Source organism: Daktulosphaira vitifoliae, unplaced genomic scaffold, assembly GCF_025091365.1.
Source record: "Daktulosphaira vitifoliae isolate Bord-2020 unplaced genomic scaffold, ASM2509136v1 Scaffold_3, whole genome shotgun sequence".
Lineage (NCBI taxonomy): Eukaryota > Metazoa > Arthropoda > Insecta > Hemiptera > Phylloxeridae > Daktulosphaira > Daktulosphaira vitifoliae.
This window is the reverse complement of record NW_026099574.1, coordinates 33667752-33690830: the sequence shown is the minus strand read 5'-3', so window position 1 is coordinate 33690830 and position 23079 is coordinate 33667752. Positions and strand designations below refer to the sequence as shown.

The 23079-nt window shown below is 26.6% G+C and overlaps 4 protein-coding genes and 1 long non-coding RNA gene across 5 annotated transcripts; 3 read left to right on the top strand and 2 right to left on the bottom strand.

Moving 5' to 3' along the window:
- Positions 1 to 1757: 1757 nt before the first annotated feature.
- Positions 1758 to 5663, bottom strand: LOC126900617 (uncharacterized). Its single transcript, XR_007702889.1, has 3 exons — positions 5554 to 5663; positions 5233 to 5385; positions 1758 to 2169 (listed from the first exon to the last, which is right to left on the bottom strand). It is a non-coding gene; the product is annotated as an uncharacterized LOC126900617 (long non-coding RNA).
- A 3253-nt stretch (positions 5664 to 8916) lies between these two features.
- LOC126900603 (uncharacterized) lies at positions 8917 to 10354 on the top strand. The gene is made up of 3 exons (XM_050676442.1): positions 8917 to 9473; positions 9570 to 9839; positions 9912 to 10354. Exons 1-3 carry the CDS (start codon positions 9089 to 9091, stop codon positions 10136 to 10138), a joined length of 882 nt encoding a protein of 293 aa, XP_050532399.1. The 5' UTR covers positions 8917 to 9088; the 3' UTR covers positions 10139 to 10354.
- Positions 10355 to 13902: 3548 nt separating this feature from the next.
- LOC126900608 (fibroblast growth factor 1-like) lies at positions 13903 to 16314 on the top strand. The gene is made up of 4 exons (XM_050676448.1): positions 13903 to 14128; positions 14198 to 14474; positions 14543 to 14763; positions 16191 to 16314. The coding sequence occupies exons 1-3, from the start codon at positions 14058 to 14060 to the stop codon at positions 14726 to 14728; spliced, it is 534 nt and encodes a 177-aa protein (XP_050532405.1). The 5' UTR covers positions 13903 to 14057; the 3' UTR covers positions 14729 to 14763; positions 16191 to 16314.
- LOC126900613 (short coiled-coil protein) lies at positions 15967 to 17635 on the bottom strand. The gene is made up of 4 exons (XM_050676455.1): positions 17394 to 17635; positions 17213 to 17329; positions 16430 to 16516; positions 15967 to 16313 (listed from the first exon to the last, which is right to left on the bottom strand). The coding sequence occupies exons 1-4, from the start codon at positions 17455 to 17457 to the stop codon at positions 16171 to 16173; spliced, it is 411 nt and encodes a 136-aa protein (XP_050532412.1). The 5' UTR covers positions 17458 to 17635; the 3' UTR covers positions 15967 to 16170.
- A 326-nt stretch (positions 17636 to 17961) lies between these two features.
- LOC126900610 (cysteine-rich hydrophobic domain-containing protein 2) lies at positions 17962 to 21874 on the top strand. The gene is made up of 4 exons (XM_050676451.1): positions 17962 to 18265; positions 18727 to 18937; positions 20097 to 20213; positions 20948 to 21874. The coding sequence occupies exons 1-4, from the start codon at positions 18144 to 18146 to the stop codon at positions 20996 to 20998; spliced, it is 501 nt and encodes a 166-aa protein (XP_050532408.1). The 5' UTR covers positions 17962 to 18143; the 3' UTR covers positions 20999 to 21874.
- Positions 21875 to 23079: the final 1205 nt, after the last annotated feature.

Below are 23079 nucleotides of genomic sequence, written 5' to 3'. Positions count from 1 at the left end.
GTAATTTTTTATACTATATCAATTAGGTTGATATAATATTTATGAAAATCAGTGTAATCCCCTTATAATAAAATAAAATACAAAACCAAGAATTTTAACACAAAAATAGCATATTTTTGAATACGGTATAGAAAATATATATTTCGATTTTTTTTTTTTCATAGTAAAGTATATAATATAAGCTTTAATTTAAGATTAAAAAAAACTGTGAATATTTCCGGAACATTTTCAAAAGTTAAGTTGAAAAAGTTAGTTTTTGTAAAAAAATTGCTATTTTAAATCCCCTCCAATGAGCAGGTTAAGGGTTAGATTTTCAAAAAAATGATATCAAATGAAAGGGAAATATCTAAGGTTTTAATATAAAAAAAAATTATGTTTATTTGTTTATTTTTGAAAAAGTTATGAGTTTTAAGAAAAAAAAGTGAAAAAAATGACAAAATTTACCGATTTTTAAATTTGTAATTTTTTTGGATATTTCCTCCATTTGCGAGAAACGAGGGAAATTTTTTCAATTTTTAAGGGTAATGTCTTCGACTAGATACGATTTGTGATCTTTTGACGTATCGTTGAAAGAAATCCGTTCGATGTATGACTGAGCTGAGTAAAAGTGGTAACAGACACAAAAAAAAAAAAACGCATCATGGTAAAATTAATACCTTCTCAGCTTCGCATCGAAGCTAAAATTCAAAATAGAGGTTCCCATTTAATAAAATTAAAATTAAGGTTTTTTAACCTTAGAGGAATGAAAAAAATTATGATTTTACTACATATTATTGTAGAGTTTTTTGAATTAAACAATATTTTCCATACCAAAAATTAAAAATTTTCAGTAGTTACCGAGGAAATGAGTGTCTTATCCTTAATGAATCACCCTACATATATATATGCAGGGTGATTTTTTTATCATAACCCACTCAATTACTTGCAGAATAATAATAATTTAGACATATTTTTTTTTTTCATTATCTTTAGTTACACATTATTCTTGAATTTTTAACTATGTAATACTTTTTAAGTTCATCCCTTATGCCTTGGAGGGGGGTAAACTTTGTTTTTTTAAAAGATAACACATATTTTTAATTTAATAAAATGTTTGAGTTTTTAATTTAATAGTAAATGGCATTTGAATTTTTAATAAAACTTAATTTGTTTATTAGATATAAACATTTAAATATTCAAATTTTTGAGTTAATATATAGGTATAATACACAAGGGATTACAAATACAGGTAGCTAATTGGTTTTTTATAACATCGATATTAGCAGGTACACAGCATTGTTATTATCAATTGTAGTAAGGCACATTGTTATGAGTATATAAATACACTAACTGACAATACAGAAAATATATCTATTGATAAACATAATTGATAATAAACAATCCGTGACTGAGACAGCAATGTCATAAAAATCCAATTAGCTACCTGTATTTACAATCCCATGTGTATTATACATGTATATTAACTCAACATTTTGAAACTTTAAATGTTTATATCTAATAAACAAATTAAGTTTTATTAAAAATTCAAATGCCATTTACTATTAAATTAAAAACTCAAACATTTTATTAAATTAAAAATATGTGTTATCTTTTAAAAAAACAAAGTTGACCCCCTTCCAAGGCATAAGGGATGAACTTAAAAAGTATTACATAGTTAAAAATTCAAGAATAATGTGTAACTAAAGATAATGAAAAAAAAAAATGTCTAAATTATTATTATTCTGCAAGTAATTGAGTGGGTTATGATAAAAAAAATCACTCTGTATATATAAATTTATTAATCTTTATTAACTTTTATTACATTCAAAAACATGAAATTAAATATATTAAACATTTTTAAATTTTTAATCAACTTATTATTATTCAAACATTTTGTTAGTTGTTCGTCATTAGAATCATTAAAACAACTGAACAATAAATTTAAGATTATAGGGTATCAATTTCAAGGCTTATATTTAAATTTAAAAAAACTATTTAACGGCTTAACTGGTGGCAATACATTGGCTTTGTAATATCCACGTACATTAGTCAGAGGATTGTAATTGGCTACAATATAATATCCAGGTTTTTTTATTTTTGTATTTCAATATATACCTTTAGCAAAACCTATACCTACTTCTAGGGTACTTGACTAAACCAAAGCTGTCGCATGACCATACGATTCAAAACCTATTGTAACAAAAAAAAAAAATAATAAAATAATGTAGTATAATAATTTAATTTAAAAATATTTTTTTGATTATATATATGCAGATAGAGAATATATTTAACAACGTTAACTAACCACCTCATTAAAATATTTTTCATTAATTTGATATTTGTGATCTCCCTTGTCGCTTGTTGAAGGAGGAGATTCTTCCTTAGGGATTAGGAATAAGGTTAGTTTACGTTAGATTTACCACTCACCCTCCGCTCGGCTGGTGATGGGACAGGGTTGGGTTGGGTAACCACGATTGTATGTAGGACATTCACAACGGTTGCGGTGACAATTACTTAATTGTAATGGCTATTACAATGAAAACGATAACATCATAGAGTTTATTATCAAGATTGGGTTGAGTCGTTCTCAATCATTTTGAGAATAGTTAATAACACGTGTAAGATGGTGGTGATGGCGACCGCTACTTAACGTACTCCACACTATTAAATTTAATGCCTACGTTAAATATTAAACGTAATATATGTAATATAAATATACATTACCCTCTCCACTAGACTATAGATCAGTTTACATGGGGTTTTAATTTATCCCATCCTCAAGCAGAGGATACCATAGGAGGAGAACAACTTTATAATTTTGAATGAATCACCTCCCTTAACCCTCCACCTTGTTTGCGAAATATTTAAGCTACAGTGAGCATGTGTAGATAGTCCTAAACTTTCGTTGAGTTTCTATACCACCACTACGGTAACTTCGTTGACTTTATGTACTCTTGTATTAAGGATAACGAGGGAGTCGGTGGTTACACTGAGTTAACGAGAAGGGGCCCATAAGTTAGAGTTAGGTTTAAACAGGAGACCTAAGTCTATATTAGGGTCTCCCTTTGAACTTTTGTTTGGGTTAAAGAGGAGGTCGCCATTTTTTAAAGCTCATAGTACCCACTCCACCAATTTTAAGTCATGCACATTACTCCTACCATCATCCCAAACCATGCCACTATCTGACCTTGACCACGCCCCGTCCCCCGGCCATTTTCCCTACCAACATTGGCCACGCCCAGTGTTCTTGAATGCTATAATAAATTATACCATTGAGTATGAATAGTATAGAGTAACTATCTACACTAAAAATGTCTTGCGTTCGTATAGGATAGCATTAGTGTTGCGAGGGACGCAAAATGGGTGGCTATTAGGATAAACCATAACTATTGTATAATTACATAATTTTATAACTTTTGATGTTCTGAACTCTCGTAAACTTTGAACATGTGTGAGTGGTAACTGCAAATATGTGGCTAATGTATAGCTCTTGGCGTCTAGCCATAAATCTTATAAACATAAGGTTAGTGTACAAGATCTTTGCGTCCAACACGCTGTGGCTGCTAATAAGCGAAATGCTGACTGCTAACTTTAGACTAAAACATTATTCAGCAGTAATAACATCTATGGCAAAAAAATGTAGTCATCTATTATTATAATCAAATTTTGATAATCACATTGTTGCTGTAAGTACTTCGAGTTGTGCCAAACATAATTAAATGTTGTATCGTTTTCTAACTGACAAAAATTTATGCAAGTAATGCATTTTTCAGGAAAACAAAAAAAAATAATAATAATAAATTCTGTGCTTTTCAATATTTAAAAGATTCTTATATGAAATTTTGCTACTTATTTCAAATTTAGCCAATTTAACTAATCAATAAACTCAGATTTGTTTCATTTAGTTTCTGATACAACTAATTATTAATTAAACGATAATTTCACACTTGAAAGTTTATAAAAATATAAAAAAAAAAATTTTTTTCTTGGAACTTTCCAAATTTATTTTAACTAGTCACAAAAGTGTTGTGGAAAGTTTGGGACTGCTGTACTATCTATATTCAATGATTATAGTTAATCCCGAGTAGCAATTCGAGTTCATACCGGGTTCATTTAATATAGAAACAACGNACCCGAGTAGCAATTCGAGTTCATACTGGGTTCATTTAATATAGTAACAACGGTGCTGAACTCAGTTCAAAACCCGTTCACAGCACGGTTCAAAATGAGATTTGAATACGGATTTTAACATGGGGTGAACCGAGTTCTACAAAAGTTCAGTAAGAGTTCAAAGACCGTCCCTCGGTTCAACTATAAAACCCTCGATAACAGTTCAATAATCGTTCATTAGTTCAATAAAAGCAAGCTCTACGACGATTCATTAAGCGTTCATTAGTTCATTAGCAGTTACGGTATTTTAAATTAAATTTATAGGTTTTGTAAATATTCAAACATTTTATAATTTTAAAATAATAAATTGTATTACTATATGCACAATGTATAAAATAAAATAAAATATATTATATGTAAATATAAAATAAAATAGTTAATCTTCGAATTTTAGGTTTATTTTATATTAAATGATAATTATAACTATAGTAAACAATCCATTCATACAATTTAATAATAATTAATATAAATTAATAACAATAGTTAATTTTAAATAAAAATTATGATGTTAGCAATGTCAGCAATTTATTTACTGTAACTCAGTTTGATTTATTGTTGTACAATATATACCAAAAAAATCCAATAAAAATATTTTATCATAATAAATTAATCACTAAGGTGTTATAGAGTTTAGACAAGAAATATATAGTTAATATTAGTACAGTATTAGTAAATTGTGAAATTGCAATAGTTGATATAACAAAAAATATTACTGTGGTTATAAATCAATTAGTAATTTTAATTTAATTTCCATGAAATTGAATTAAAGAAAATCATTGCCATAAGTACAACAAAAGAAGTAAAACACATAAGTAGCATTCAATAAGATGGCATAAGATTACCATGTTTTTTTTTTGTTTCCTAAATGCTATATTTTGTTTTCACTATTAATAAAAAAACTGTGAAATAATCTAAGTAAATAAATTTTAAAAATCATTTACAAAATAATGAAATGTTTAGACAAAAGTAAGTTACAAACAATGAGAACAATAGAAACCCGTTTCCTGACTTACTGAACACCCTGTATATTAACATATTCAATTTGCATTTTTATTACAGTTTAATGTTCATACCACGAATTACCTAAAAAATGTGAAGCTTATTAAAAGCTTGTTTGGTGTTGTGACAAAAACTAAAATTTGCGGCCATTTCTCTTGTCATACAAAAATCAAATGCTGTTCTCGTATATGTACTAAAACTTTTAATGGTACCCACTTTAAGCAACAAAACATTTTTCTGAAAAGAAAAAAAAACAATAACTCATCAATTATAATAAATTAAATTATATATATATATATATATATATATATATTCATAAAAATAATAATATTATTATTATTATTTTTATGAATATACAATGTTACAATTATAGATCAATCATTATTAAAATAGTTGGTATCTTACCAGTATTAATATAGGCTCTAGTAATTGTATCCCAAATAATATAAATAAGAAGTGAAGATAAGAATACTTCAATAGAACAACCTTTCAAGTTAAACAAAACATGCTCGGGCGGGGGTCCCGTTGGTGAGAGTAGACGCAGCAGATAAAGGACAGGAAGGATTTAGGCACCTGCCATCGTCACCCCCGTGATAGCAATTATTCACGTTGTTCTCGGTAAATAATTGTATTTTTTAATGAACGATTGACTGATAGCCTCGAGCTCAGAATTGAACATTAAGTATAAATAAATAATGAAATTAATAAACATGCGTGGAATTTATAATCTCATTTGGCTACACCTCTAAATGCGTGTAGTTCCGTTGGACAGCTACTCAAGTCCTATGAAATTCCAAAAATCGTTCTACATCAATGTATTACATTGTATGCTGTAAATATTAGCCGATTATTTTTAAAAATTAACATTATGTATTGTTATTATAAGCACCAAAATAAATAATATCGGTGCTAATTGGTTGTACTGAATTAGTCGGTATGTTTAATTTACTCTGTAACAATGAGCTAAATGGGCGTTTTTTCGATAAATAAATCATTAGACTGTACACCCGTGGGGTTTTTGTTTTTAATTCATACTGGAAGTTTGTAATTTATATGTAACACAATTGAGGTATCTTGTCAGACGCCATCATTAAAACGCTGCTTAATTTGCATTTATCTTCTTGTTCCCGTGTCAAAGTTTTCATATATCATCAATGAATTAAATTATGAACAAATAAAAAATACTTTTTTTGTGGTGAATGTTTGATATTTTGATTAAGTGGTTTTTCAAAATTTACATTTGAGTTTGTATAATTAATATACTCTAATAATATACTATGTTTAGAATACGCATATTTTATAAATAGAGAGTAAGAAACTTCATCTATAATCAAAATGTTTTGTGTTTATTCAACATACAAATAACCGTTCCGATAAAATAGAAAAACAATGATTAATGGTATTAAATGTTTAACGGTATGAATGCCATCAATTATATAATTATTAAAATGTTTTAAAGTAACGCGTGAATATATTATTAAGTAAAGAAATACTTTTTGAACCAACATTTTTTTGTGAAGACGATGTTATTTAAAATGTATTTTATGACAGGTTAGCTTATGAACGGAGTGTAAAATTGAGTGAATGTTTTCCAGAAGAATGTTATTAAGTTATTAATTTTATTGTATTTAATATAAATTTTTTTTTTTTTTATATAGCTTAGGATTTATAATAACATTGTTGTATTACTATAGATAATTTTTGGGTAAATTTGTTTAAGTAGCGTATTTAAAATTTAGTAAGTCGTAAATTATATTGAAAAAACTGATATAACTTGTAATAAATTGAATTGCATAAAACTTAGATCATTAATAGGATTCATTACAGCAATTTATTAATAAGTAATATCGTGTATTTATTTTAGGGAATTAAGTATAATTATATACATGTACCTAGAAAAAAAAAAAAAAAAAAAATGCATGCATGCATGCAATAAATTTAGCTAGTATTTGATTTAATCAGTAAAAAGCATTACCCTTTATATCTTATAGAACGCATTACGTTTGAAATAAGACGAATAGCGTTAAAGTGTTCAATCTTTAAAACTAGCTGTTAAGTAATGTTTTGTATTTAGTTTGACGAATTATTATTAGTAAATTAAAAAAACCCAGCACAGGGTGGTCGCGGCACAGTGGTGACGTGGCATAGTTTGATCAAGTATAATGATATCTGATAGTGATTAAAATCACTATCAAAATAAAATGCTTCGATGCAAATCTTTAGATAGTGTTTAATTTAAAAAAATTGATGTTTTATTCCAAAAGCTACTTGATCTGCTGGTTCCTTATTAATATCTCGATTAAGATAAAGTATGTCGAATGAAAAAAGGTTTATTAAAAAATATTATTTCTCATAAAAAAATTGTGTGGATCCATAAACTTTTCAATAAGTTATAGCATTATAAAGTTAAATATAATATAAATAATAAAATCGAAAATTTTCACACAAAAATAGCATTCGGTAGCCGTTTTCACCATGAAGACAAGTCCAGAGGTCAAATTTTTTTTTTTCAAATTAAAGTACATTACATTAGCTTTAATTTAAGATATATATAAAAGTGTCAGACCTTCCGGAACATTTTCAAAAGTTAAGTTGAAAAAGTTAATTTTTTGTGAAAAAGTTGTCATTTTAAATGCCCCCCTGTGGGCAGAAAAAAGGTCAGATTTATAAAAAAAATATACTAAATGAAAGGTAAAGACATCATGCATCTATAAGAAAAAATTATATTGATTTGTTCATTTCTGAAAAAGTTATGGCAGTTTTAAGTAAAAATAAATTGAAAAAATTTCGAAAATTAGCGATTTTTAAATTTGTAATTTTTTTGGAGGTTTCCCCCATTTACGGGGAACGAGGGAAATTTTTTCAATTTTGAAGGGTAATGTCTTCGACTAGATACGATTTGTGATCTTTTGACGTATCGTTGAAAGAAATCCGTTCGGTGAGAGCTGAGAAAAAGTGGTAACAGACACAAAAAAAAAAAAAAAAAACACATCATAGTAAAACCAATACTTTCTCAGCTTCGCATCGAAGCTAAAAAACACATCATAGTATAACCAATACCTTCTCAGCTTCGCATCGAAGCTAAAAAAATAAAATACAAAATTATTCTGAAACCATTTGAATTTGAATATGTCTTATAGTATTGTTAATTTCTATTTTAATAAAGTGTATCTCTAAGGCTAAGTTTTATGGCTATTAAAAAATAACAATTTTTTAAGTAGATTATTTTCTGGTTAAACATATTTTTTTGAGTGTGTTGAAATTTATTTAATTGTATGATGTTAGTATGTAATAAATATTTTATCGGTAAAGAAGTATAAAATACAAATTTTATCATACAAGATGCTCAGTGAGAAAAAGACACATGTTCAATAAAAATAGTTTTTAATTTTGATTTTCCTTGATGAAATAGCATAGGTGTAAGCAGGTTTTTGAATCATGGTGTGCTAACAAATCATAATGGATTTTCAAAGAAAAAATTTAAAAAATATAAGATACCTTTTTTGTTTAAAATTGTCTTTTAAACAACTTTTGCACGAAACTTTTTTTTGTAAGTTAAATATTTTTTGAGAAAATTAAAAAAGCTCATATTTTTGAACTTTTGCGAGGCTGTAAAAAAAAAGCTCAAGTCCAGTCGATGAGGACTTTTAGTATGTCATTATACATATCTTAATACAACTTTTAAAAAAATAAAAATTTGGTTGGGAATTTTTTCCCCCATTCGCCAAAATTACTCCTTCGTTGACTGGCCTAAATGTACGATCTCTGTTAATAGTTTCTATGGATACCATTTTTTATTTGTAAATTAGCAAAAATTTTTACTCTCAGGTTAACTTTGAGAATTTTTCGACTTTCAAGATTATCTTAAATTTTTTGAATTTTTCTCAAAGCCTGCGTCGTTGACAGTTTTCAGTTTTAATTATTTAAATTATTTGTAACGATGAGCTCGAAGGCGCAAAAGTTGTTTGCCAAACTCAAACGATTACACGGAAAACCTAAAATTCCATTTAAGAAACAGACTCCTGTCAATAAAAACAAAAGTTTGATTGACAATCCTAATATTGAATCTATTAGTAAAATTACAGCAAAAGACAAGTCGAAGCGTTCGCATCGCAAATCTACTCGGTCTAATGCAGCTCCAGTAACTGAGGAAGACTCTGAACCGTTTGTCAAAGAAATAAAAATTATTAATCAATCACGTTCATCTTATTGGAGGGATCCATATGAAATACTCGCGGAACAGTTTTCGACACACATTGACGAATCATCTACGAAAAGAAAAATCGAACATGACGATGAGACCTATGTAGTTGAACGTCAAAAAAGTATGAAATAACATTTTTTTAATCATCGGATATATTTGTTATTTTTACAATAATAGTCATGCTTAATTTGTTGATTTTTCTCTAATATTTTACCAGGTTATGAAAATATGGATAAACATCCATCTACTTCAGATAAGTCGTCAGAACTGTATAATAGTTCACATTCATTAAAGAGGGCAAACACTTTTGACGGATATGAACCATCAAAGAAGTGTAGATACTCTAGTTGTGTAGAGTTTCATTCTAGTAAATATGGGCCACAAAATAGAGTGGTGTTGAAGATTAGGGCCACGTCTTCAACATCTGATTCAGACGACGAATCAAAAATTACAAATGATTCAGAAACTGACTGCCATCATGGCAACGGTACAAAATTAATTTATACACTTTAATGAAAAAATTTATAATAATAATATTTTATTTCTTAAAATTCAACAGGACATTCCTCTAACACAGCACGGCCTACAAAAGCTCTGGACACATGTAAATCGTCAAAGAAACTTGAATATTCGAGTAGTGTAGAGATTTACGTGGCGCAATCAGATGAATTAAAAGACAAAATAATATTAAAGATTTCAAAAATAAACTTTTCGGATGATGATGATTTTTCTTCTAGCTCTGATTTTAGTTCTCATTCCGTTTCTGATGATTCAGAACATGAATAAAATTTTAATAGTTCTATATTATTTTATAACCCATCAAACAGTGTCCAAGGACATTTTTAATTGAGTTACCCTTTTACCTCCCTTATTTCATGTAATTAAATTGATTAAACTTTTAAAACGTTCCTTTCATCATCCCTATTAAAATTATTAAATTATCCTTATTTTATATTTTTGTATATATACAAAGAAAAAAGCATGAACTGTACACATTTATTATGTACAACCTAATTAATTTCATTGTTATAAATTTTGTTTTTTATTTCATTAAAAATTGTTTATTACTATATTTGTTTTTAATAAATTGATATGTTTATGAGAAATGTTTGTGTTTTAAAAACTGGTATGACTAGAAATATAAAGAAGTATTATTTTAGTCTATTTTTCAAATGTCAAATCGATATATTGAATTATTTTACAAAGTAGGTTAGTTTTAATATAACCTAACTTAAAAGAACATGTTTTGATAGCGTACTCATTATGAGATGTGCGATCGAGAATTGATACTCGTCTGTCGAAATGTTGGCTATTGGTCACAGTGTCTAAGGTAAGATACAGTTTGCATTGGCAATCTCGAGCAGGCTATTAAAATATACCCCCCCTCAAAAAAAAAAGAGCATGATATGATCTTTTAAATAGGATTATTGCAATTGTAAAGCAACTCATATTTATTGGATTTCGTACATGATTATAAAAAATACAAAAGTATTTTTTTCATTATTAAATCAATTACTGTTGATCAATATCTTTTTGTGACTTATTACCCCTTCTTTATAATACCATCTCAATTGTTCTGTCATAATAATTTGAGATCTTAGAAAATACACACTTTATAACTAAAAAGTCAAAACTATCATAGTTATGAAACGTAAGTTACCAAATAATTGTCTAAATCGTTTTTTAAAATATTTTTTCTGTGAGGCTATTTGTGTTTTGAGAGTAGAAATAACGTTATTACTGTTGCTTGGTCGGCGTTGTATGTTTTCGTGATTATGATATTTTTAATGATCATTAATTTTGAATTAAAATAAATATGAGCATTATTATTGAATAGAAATCTGTTACCCAATATAAGCGAACTTATTAAGTTCTTTACAACATAGACGGCTACATCGAACTGCTCGTTCTCAATGACGATTTGAGTGTTTTACTCAACCGCACATCACGTTATCAACCTAAATGAAAGTGTATCGGGATCTGAATCAGAAGTGCACGGTGGCCTAGTGGTACACCCAGAGAAAAAACTCGATCTATATAATAAATTCATTATTCAATTTGATAAATATATCATTACTATTGAACCTATGATATATTTATCAATATGATATTTTTTTTTCTTGTCTTGAACAATAATTATTTATAAGAATAGTTATTTTGTTCGTATTAATAAAACATTATCATAAACCCTTGATAAAATTTCTCTATCAATTTTGATTGAGGTTTTTCTTTGGGTGTAAGGTTTGACTATACGACGCCTTGGGTCGCGGGTTCTAATTCCGTACCGTGCCTCTTTTTTTCACATGATTTCCGGTACACTTTCTATAACCGGCCGTTAATCCCGGGAGGCCGTGTTAACAAATCTAAGGGCTTGTTATCTGCTCCGGTTATTAGTATATTTTAAACTTTTTTTGTATTGTATTCTTTAGCTAATTCCGCGTTTAATATATTTAGATTTGCCCCGGTATCTATATATAGATACCGGGGCAAATCTTGAATATTGATTTCTCGATTGTACGCACTCAATTTTTTTGCTTTTGTTAATTTCATTCATAACATTTTTTGACTGACGTGATTTTATTTTTTTTGAGTTTGCTAAGATTGAAGGTGAACGTGTATCCTTAGCATGAACGTTTAGCCTATAAGCTAGTTTTTTTAGTTGCAATTTTTTGCTGTGTGATTTTGACTTTGGCATTGCTGACACTTTGTGTCGTCTGCTTCCTTTTTTCTGGATCAGTAGACACTTGCTTCGTGCCCGTATTTTTCACAAATTCGGCATTGAACTATTAACCTCTTGTTACGGAAACAATTTTCAGTAATGTGGTTTGTTCTCTGGCAAATATCACATTTTCTGTTTTTGCCGGACGTAATGCCATTAATTTTTTTTACTGTTTTATTCCGTGATTTATGAAAATCTAAAGGCTCTTTGACTGCCTTTTTAATTGTTCTAGTTCACCTTCTTGGTTTTCATTTGACGTATGCTGGATTTGCTCCTTGAGAATGTATGTTCTAATTTCTGAAGTAGATTTGCTTTTATCGCCTTCTATGAGAAATTCTGTAGTCTTCCATTTTCTTATATTTCTTTTAGAGTGTCCATGGTATCATTGTCCAACATAGATACCATTCTTAAAATGTCGGGGCGTAATCCCTTCATGATAAGATGTACTTTTTCTTTTTGTGACATGTCCTTGTTTATTCATAAGCATAAAGCTTCAGCTTCATTTAAATAAGCGCTTACGGATTCGTCCGGTTATTCATGGCGTTTTTGTAAAATCATTCTTAACATGTCCGTTTGAGCTGCTGTTGGTTCAAATTCCAACCTTATCTTATACTCCAAATCTTCCTACTTGATTTGGATGACGGTGTTGTCTTCTAAATTTTCAAAGAAGTGTAAAGCCGTACCTTCCAAAAAGGATGGTAAGAATTGAACTTTTTCTTCATCGGTCCATTCATTTATGATGCTGGCCCTCTTGTATCGCTTAAGAAACAGGCCTACGTTTTCGTGAATTTCTCCCCTAAACTGACCTGGCTTAAAGAATGGCTTCCTACGGTTCTTGTTGTTATCACTACCCATGTTTTTGGTGTGTAATACAGTAAAAGACTCGTTAAGATCTACAAAGAAATCTTTCGGTAACCAATGATCTTTTATATACCTAACCAAGCGATCTCTCTTTTGCTCTAGAGTACCGGTAGTGGTTAGTTTTCTTTTGTTCAGTTCAGATATGGCTTCGTCTGTATTCAACTTATGTACCCAACCTGTCTTGTAAGATAAACGTTCGTTTTCTTCTGACGGTATTGGATTAAGCTCGATGAGTGATTTTATGTTTTCTTCTTTGGCCACCAAGTGTTGGATAAGTTGGTTTAATAATACTTTTTTTTCTACTATAACAACAACCCTAACGTAATATATAAACGTTACCTTTGTTGGGCGCTACTCTGTCGTAACACAAAACAGAAAGTAAAAACGTACGAAGAAAATGAGGATGAGGATGAGTCTGCTGTCTATTCACGTGCGTGTTGTCGTACAGCAGTCACCGTGCTTGGCTGACACTTCGGGTTAGCTGTGGGTGTCGAAAAGCTGTTGTTATAGGAAGGGAATAAGGGTAACACCTAAGTATGAGGTGCGGACGAAGTGCAAGTACTCTGAAATGTCGAGGAAGAGAGTAGATAGGTTTAAAAGGAAAAACAAAGACTTTACTTTAAGCAGTAAGTCGGACAACGACAACCGAGTACTGAGACTGATGAACGACACAAGGCACTGGAGTCGACTGACCAAGATGGCTAGGTCTTTTGGGTTTTTATAATAATTTGGACTATTGCCAATTTAGCAATAAATGTTAATTGTTAATTCATCAGTCTCAGGAAGTGGATGTGCTGTCTGTATTTTATTATAATAAATTCTCACAATAATGGTAACGTGACACCATCACAGCTGTTTCATTTGTAAAACACTAAATTATGAAGAATGTATGGGTGTTTACTAATATTAGAAATTGTTTGGCGTTCTGCCCACGTTAGCCCACTCCGCACATGTGCCTCTTTTTCCATTCATTCGTAAACTAAATATTAATTGTTTACACGATATAATAACAGTATATCTTTATATTAAGTAATTTACAATAAGTTTCTTAATAAATTGTTCTTGAAAACCACCACAATTTTAAAATGTATACTTAATTATGTTAAAAATATTATATTTACTGTGATGGATCAACAAAAAACACATCAGACGACAAAAAAAAAAGAAAATGAAAATATTGAAAAAACACTGCAATGGTTTGTTTTAAATTGTAAATAAATATAAATTTGGCTATATTTCAAGTTACAGTTAATTTTTTTATGTAGTGGAGAATTGTCTGTCCAATTTGTTAAAGATACTCATAATACTACATCAGTGACCAATAGCCCTATGAGACATTATGGACGAAGAATGAAATTAAATTGCAGGAGTGGTTATTGTCTTGCTATATTGCCAGATGGAACAGTTACCAGCTCTGATGACGATTTGAATAAGTTTTGCGTAATAGAATTTACATCAATGTTACCAGGACATGTACGCATTAGGGGAGTTGAGAGTAATTTATACTTAGCAATGAATAAACAAAGTATATTATATGGAGAGGTAATTAAAACCACACATATTAACACACATAGTAATAATAATGAATTACTTTATTCGCAATATTTTAGTCCAATCCAAAAAAAAAATCAACAATTTTTATTGAACAACCTCAAGGACCATATAGTACATTTTTATCTTTTAAGCATCAACATAAAAATTGGTTTGTAGCCATAAAAAAAAATGGAAAAATTAAATTGGGCTCCCAAACAAGAAGAGGGCAAAATTCTACAAATTTCTTACCCCTTATGGTATGAAAAAATCAGATATTCATCACAAAATGCAATCTTCTGTAATTATTCTTTTATTGATTATTAGAAAATTATAGGAACACTTATTAAAAAAACATAAATACTTTTATGAATTTAAAAAAGTTTTCCTATACAGTATGATTTATTAAGAACATTACATCCAATTGTTTTCATCAAATAATGATTTTTTAATAAAAATATGATTAAAATTCAATTTATTTTTATGAAATAAAAAATTTTATTTTAAATTTATTTTAAAGAAAAAATCATTTCCAAGGGTAGATTATAGAGATAACTTTCGAAAGTTAAAAAAAATTTATTTTAATGTTTTTAAAGAGATATAAATAGAATTTTGATTGGTTTATCATAAAGTTTTGTATTATTACTTTTTTAGTTAAACGAATAAATCGTTTAGTATACTTAATAAATCACATTGTATTGTGACGTTTTCATATTAATTTTAAAATTTAAATATAATTAAAATTTAATCTTAAGACTTATATTATTATTGTATTTTAATACATAATTCATAAAGTTCATTTTTTAAATTAAGCTAAATCAAATTATACATATTTAATTTTTAAATATCTTCAGAAATAACTTTTTTACTTATAATGCCATTTATAAAAATGATCAAATAAATTTTAATAATTTAAAAATGTGTACTATAAAAAATAAACAATTTTTAAGTCCCATTTAATTTGTTAATAATTACTAACCGTATAATCAACATTTTTTATTTATAATGGTTTAAGTTTTTTTTTTAATAGAAAATGATGTTTTTCATTTAGGTTTTATGTAATTGTTGATATAATAGGTACTATTTTATTTACAACAAAAGTTAATTAGTAGACATAAGTAGATCTGTTTGAACCCTGATAAATAATGAAATATTAAATATAATCATGTTTTCCTTAAATACTGACATGTCACTATTTTGTAATAATTACATTAAATAAGTAGGGTCTATATAATATTAAGCAGTTCAATTGGTAAAATTTGATCTTAACTATAGTCAATTTTTTTTTATATTTAATAACTTATAAGTTTATACTTAAAAATAATATTTATATACTTTAATATTTAAAACAAACCAATATTATATGAAGTACTCAAAATTTATTACGAAATAATAACATAATCAAATTAGTGAAAAACAAAATCAATGATAAATAAACTTTAAAGTTATATATATTGAGTAAACCAATAAAGGAAAACTGTAAAAGATAAATTAATATAAAATATAATGCACAATATAAGCTAGAATTTATTTTAAACTATAAATATCTCAAATAAAATAACATTTTTTAAACACATTAATAGTGTTAAAAAATATACATATATCTCAGTATAGAATATTAAAAAATTGTGAAAGCATTAGTGTTTTGGAATGTTTATGGCAACAAATAAAGAAAAAACAAATCGGTGTTGATATTAAAATTGCACTTTTATTTTTTTTTTACTCTAGGAGAAGTTGTCTGAAATACACTTGATGCTGACATTAAATTTTCTATATACTGTCCAAGTACCTGATTTTCTGATCGTAGCTTTAAGTTTTCTTCTTTAACGCTATCTACACGCTGAGATAAATCTATCAACAAATGTTTAAAATAATTACACAATATATTTATTTATACAGATATAGTTTAAATTATTTAAAAACAATTAATGCTATTATATAATTTATAAATATGAATTTTATACTACCATCTAATGTGTTTTGCAACTCTAATACTTGTGTTATAAGTCGTGCCTTTTCTTCTAATTCATCAGGGCTCATATCTGGATCTAAACCTGACAAGTAAAATAAGAAATACTTTTAAAAAGAGGATTAAATTTAATAAATTTGTGTATAAGAAGATTAAATGTCTTTCCATAAAACTTTAAAACTAAAAAAATATAGCAAATTAAATATATCAAAAAATGAGAATATTAAACACAATTACAAGGCCATACAATAGTTAAATCAACAAGAAATATAAGGCTTGCAAATTTGTTAATCATCTTTGTTAAATAAATCATTATTAGTAATAATATATTTTAGTCTGAATATAAAAAGAAACCAAAAAACAGAAAACTTATAAAAAATTTTTTTTAATTAATCTCTAGTACTTTATAATAGCTTAATCAAAAGTTCTTTAACTATACATAAATTATTTAAAGTCATATACAATTAAACAATGTTATTTTTTTTTTTTATAATCTGCCTATCACAATTATTTGTACTATTGCTAAAGCCATACTTATTATTATTTATTTCTGTTTATTGAACTAATAAAATTACAAAGAATATTAGTGAGACAATCTAATGAAGTTATTGTTGAATGAGTAAGATAAATTAATTAATTAAAATTAAAGAAAAACTATAAAAAGGGCCAATTTTCAAAATCCTTTCAAAAATGTTCGCCTATTTAAGAAATAATATCTACTATGTGGCAAAATTTGCTACATCTATGAAGGATTATTATTTTAAAATTAAATTTTACTTACTGTTTCTACTGGGACTACAACTACCATTAGTAAATGAAGATTGCAATGAGTCCATACTTTGGTTGCGTATAATATTATTTGAAATTTGAGAAAAATCCTGGTCATCCGGAATAATAACTAAATAACACATAATTCACTTTAAAAATCTAAATATTATTATTTTAATTTAATGAAAATTTACTTTGAGGATCGTCATCTGCTAAAGGTATGCTGTCCTCTGAGGATCTAACTGTATCCTTATCCATTATAACTTATATTCAATATTAATTTCAGTAAACTACATTGCCTATGCACTAAAATGTAATTGTTATAATTTTAAATATTGTTGAAAGCTTATGATATTTTTCAAGAACTACAATAAGTTAATAAATTTAAAATTTTTCGTTTAGATATTTACACATGAAATTCTTTTATAATTGTCATAATATTGATAAAAGTTGATGGGTCAGATAAAAACAAACAAATTACCAACTTAAGCATTTTTATACATTAGTATAATGATAAAAATATATTATTAGACAGTATAGAAAATAGAAGTAACAGATAAATATTTTTAAGAATTCAGTACAAATACAATTTATAGTTATATATGGTAGGCTCTTGATGGTTTTTTCGTATTTCTGTCATAATTTAAACTTAATAAAGTAATAATTTATTTTTATATTTTATTATTATCATTATTTGTTGTATATTTTTTTATGTTGATACCACTGAAGTTCTATATCTAGGACATGTTATGATGTTTTCCGAATAAAGAAAATTATGGGTAAAGTTCTTTGTTGAAATTTGTAATCATACCATGTATGAAAATTTTTTGTAATATTTGTGGTTTTATATCTAGTCTCTTGGTCATGTTATTTGGTTTTTTTTTTAATTACATTTGCTTTTTACCAAATTTATAGTTTATTTAGACTGTGTATTTACAAATGTCATGGCCGTATTTGACGATATACAACAATATGACGAAGAAATTGCTTGTACATCCATGGATGAAGCATATTTGACCCACGTTCAGGATCCAATACTTATAAGAGGTATTGGGAATCTCACTGTGTAAGTATAAAACTGTAATTTTTTAATTTGTTTAATCACGCTTTTATTTATTGTTTTGCGATAAAATTTATTTAATTTTGATAACTAATTTAAATTACTTGTTAAATTCTATGTTATAAATAAAAAAATTGAATTGAACCTCATAATATTAATTTTATATTCTTAATAGTATACTAATATGTAGTTCTTGATATTTAACTTAAGTTTACACTTAAAATTGTAGAATAGCAAAAATTATTCTGTATTTTTTAATACAGTTATTTATTTTTAACAGTAATCATTTAACATACTCGATAAATGTTAGTTATGAAAGAGAAAGCTTTTTGAAAGTAGTGTTTGTTTATTTTTTTAATAAATACAATGAACATGTTTATACTTTAAATATTGAATCCTTTGTTAATCTGTTATGTGTTAATCATATCTATAAAATTGTTAAAATATTTACTTTTCTGATTTCACAGTTTTGGACTTAGTAGCAGGTTTCAGTCAGATTTTCCTAGTGCCTTAGTATCTCGTGTTGCTCCTGAAGAATTTGAAGAAACTATGGGCCGTATTAATTCTGTTTTAAAAAAAAGTTTACCTATGAATGCTAAATGGCTGTTTTGTGGTTGCATGTGTTGTTGTTGTACATTAGGTTGTTCACTTTGGCCTGTAATATGTCTTAGCAAAAGGGTAAGTTACAGTACATTATTTCTTATTATTTATAAAGTATTGAAAATACTTAAAATAATGTATTTTATGTGTTCAATATGTTGACAAATGTAGTTTAAATATTTTATATTTAAATGGTAGTATAGTTCTTGTTGGATTCAATATGATTGATAAAGGATAAGACACTCATTTTCTTGGAAACTATTGAATATTAAAAATTTTTATAAAGAATTAAATTGTTAGATTCAAAAAACTTTACAATAATTTAAATGGTAGAAATCTAAAATAATTTAAATCTTTTTAGAGATTTTTCATATATCTTGTAAATTAGTTCATCTATATCAAATTCTTTTTAGCACATGTTAAAAATACAATTACAAAAAACAAAAATATTAAGAAATTACTTTTAAAACCTTAATTGAACTTAAGCTTTATAAGGTCAAGTTCTAAGTTTGGTTAAGGTTTTAATATTGATTTGATTATTTGAGTTTCTTACAATTATTAATTTTACAAATTGTTGAAAACATCTGTTATAGGTCAACTAAATTACAAATTATGATAAAAATGTTCCAAAAACTGAAAATATTTTAGTTCCTACCGCTAATAATATAAATCTAAATAATTTATTTTTCAACCCTTCATGGTCAAAAATCCTAAACTTATTTTATTCAATGGAAACCTCTATTTTTAGTTTAAAGATATAATAGAAAAAATAAAATTTTAAACAATTTTGTCCTTATAATACTTTATCTTTAATGTAAAGCTGAGAAATTATTAATTTTACCATGATGTGTTTATTTTATTTTATTATTATTTTTTTTTTGTGTGTGTCACTACTTTTTCTCAGCTTTCACTGGACCGATTTTTCTCAATGATACATTAAAATATCACAAATCATATCTAGTTGAAAAAATTACCTTCAAAAATTGAAAATATTTTCCTTGTTCTTAACAAGAAATTATTATGCTAATTAAAGTTTAGGTTATTTATCCTTAAAAAAATGAATAAATGATTTATTTTCATATTTTTTTGAATCAAACAATATTTTTCTATTGGTAAATTTAAAATATTCAATAGTTTCTGAGAAAATGTATGTCTTAAAATTAATTGATCTTCCTTTGAATATATTATATTAAAATTGTGGGTATAACACTAAAATTATTAAATATTTCACTTCTAGACTCAGCATAATTTAAATAAACTACTTGATTGGGAAAATAATCACCTTTATCATAAAATTGGTTTGCATTGGAGATTAAATAAACAAAGAGTTGACACTTCTTCAATTACTGAATATGTAAGTTGTAATAAAAGTTATGAAATATAAAACATTATGGTTCTTAGATGTGTTATGGTCAAAGTGGGAAATTGAACACTGTTCACAATACTGGTCATTGTATACAACACCCAAGTTTTTTTAGCCATGTATATAATTATACAAATAGGGAAGCATTGTTAAAATTGACAAACTCCTATTATTGAGCTAAACAGGAAATTATTGTGAATAATGATGTGCTGAGCATAGTAACAAGGAAATTGTAGAAAGATCATTAGCACAGTTTACTTGGGGCTATGGCAGCCTCAGTCTCCATAGAAGTATTCATATCCCCATCAATGACTTGAATTTTGAACACCCATATATAAGTTTTTCAACCAACGAGACTTTAGAGATCGACTCTCAACTAAAGGAAAGTGATACCTAGAGAAACCAGAGGTGTATAATATTTGGTAATTGTAATACAATGCCTGATTTCTTTGGAATATATTAAAAAAATTTTCTATATTGCTCACTTTAGGTGAACATTGTTTATAATGCCCAATGTCCTACATTGACGGCCATAATAGATGCAATTCAATGATAATTGTTAAAGCTTTTTTTTTCAACTTTATATTCAAAAAATTACTAAAATAAACTTTCTTTAATTATAAATTTTAATATTTATCAATACTTTCAACTAATTATTTTTCCATGCATATTAAAGCTTATAGTATTCAATTATAAATTAATAAATAATATAATTATTTTTTTAGGTACTTTTGGTTGAATTTATTCCAAAAATACCAATTTACAAACCAGACTAGATGAACTTGATGAACATTTGCTATTGCATCAATAGGTGTAAAAATGCAATTCACTATTTTTTTTTTCATTTTACCAGACAATTAATATTTTTTCGGAAAACGGTAAAAAGTTCAAAAATTTTGCTCAAAAAAATACATATATGTGTGTGTATGTATATACATGTAATCATATAGTATATAAAAAATTAAACAAAAACTGACTTTGTATTCCAATTTTATTAGTGTTAATTTCAATGAATATTGTATTTCTAAATAATTGTGTCTATATTTATATATATATCCATATAATATTTATTCATGTATTTCACTTTTATAATAATTGAATCTAAAGTTAATATTTTATTACTATGTGATATTAATGTGATACCCGGTCGGGTACTTAAAAATGAAAACTCTTAATTGTCTTACCTTCTTGTTCTACTCATTGACTTGTTTGTATTTTTGTGTTACTTCACTTCTTTTTTTACATTAATATTAAGTTTTAACTTAAGTCAGATAGATCAAAAAAAAAAACCTTTTAGGTAAAGTTTAATGTTATAGTAAGTGTTTAAAAGCCATAATTAAAAAATCATAATCAATCGGCTACATTACAAGCATCACATCTTACTACTTTTATTCGATGTATGTTATCATGAACAAAAATTATCCTAAATTCCAAAATCAAATCATGTTTTCTGTTAAATCTTTTTAGTTACTCGATATGAATGCATGAATGCTTCTATTAATAAACATATGGGCCCATATGTTAATTTAAAAATTTATAAATAATGATTTATAGATGATTTTTCTATAATAATGATACATAATTTGTAAAGTTATAGTTTGTAATCTTTTTGTAAATAGTATTTGTAATAAATGTTATGTGTAATAGCATCATTTCCTTTTGTATTTTTCTTTTAAGATTATATTAAACTCAGTATTGAAGAATATACTTTGAGTTCTACTCATTAGTAAGACAAATAATTTAGAGTAATCAAATATTTTAGTTATGACTTTGGAAATCCCCCAAAAAATTACAAATTTAAAAATTGCTAATTTTCGACATTTTTTCAATTTTTTTAAATTAAAATTGTCATAATTTTTTTAAAAATAACCGAATGATTATTTTTTTTTTTATAGATACCTTAGGTATTTACCTATCATTTTATATATTTTTGTGAACATTTGACTCTTTAGCAGCCCACAGGAAAGGTTTCAAAATGGTAACTTTTTTACCAAAAATTAACTTTTGAAAATGTTCCGGAAAGACTGACACTTTTATATTTACCTTAAATTAAAGCTAATGTAATATACTTCAATTTGAAAAAAAAAATTTGACCTCTAGACTTGTCTTCGTGGTGAAAATAGACATCAAAGTTAATAAAAAAAATACGATTTTTGTAAAATAATTCTTTTTTATATTTTTAACTTAATGCTTTAACTTTTTGGAAAATGTATGGATCAATAAATTTTTTTTTTACCTATCATTTGGAATATTTTTTTTATAAATTTGAGTAAAAGGCTTCAGTTATAAAATAAATAATGGCACGATCAAAGGCTTCCAGGAATATTCCAATTTTCCATTAGGTCTATCCGTTCTTGTATTTAGATCTATATTAAATTTTATCAGCTTTCAATAGATTAGATACATGGATAATACCCTGCAGCTAGCCAGTAAATAATACATTTTTTATTTATTAACTTCGAAATTATGTCAAGTTATTGAATTAATATATTATAACGTCTTATAATTGAGTTTATCGTTATTTAACATTTAAACTAACCAATTTTTATGTTAAACGTTTTTAACATTAAATGTTATTCATTTCTATTTGTTTAACGTTTTAATGTTACATTTTTACAATAAAGATTAAGGGTTCGTAACATACTTCATGTGCTGGTTTTTTTTTATTATGTCTGTGACTACTTTTTCTCAGCTCTTGCTGGACAGATTTTGATGAACAATATGTCAAAAGATCACAAACCATATCTAGTGAATACATTACCCTAAAAAATTGAAAAAAAAAATCCCTTAATCAAATAACAAGTAGCTTAACCAGCTTTATCCATACAAACAAAATTTATAAATTTTAATTTGAACA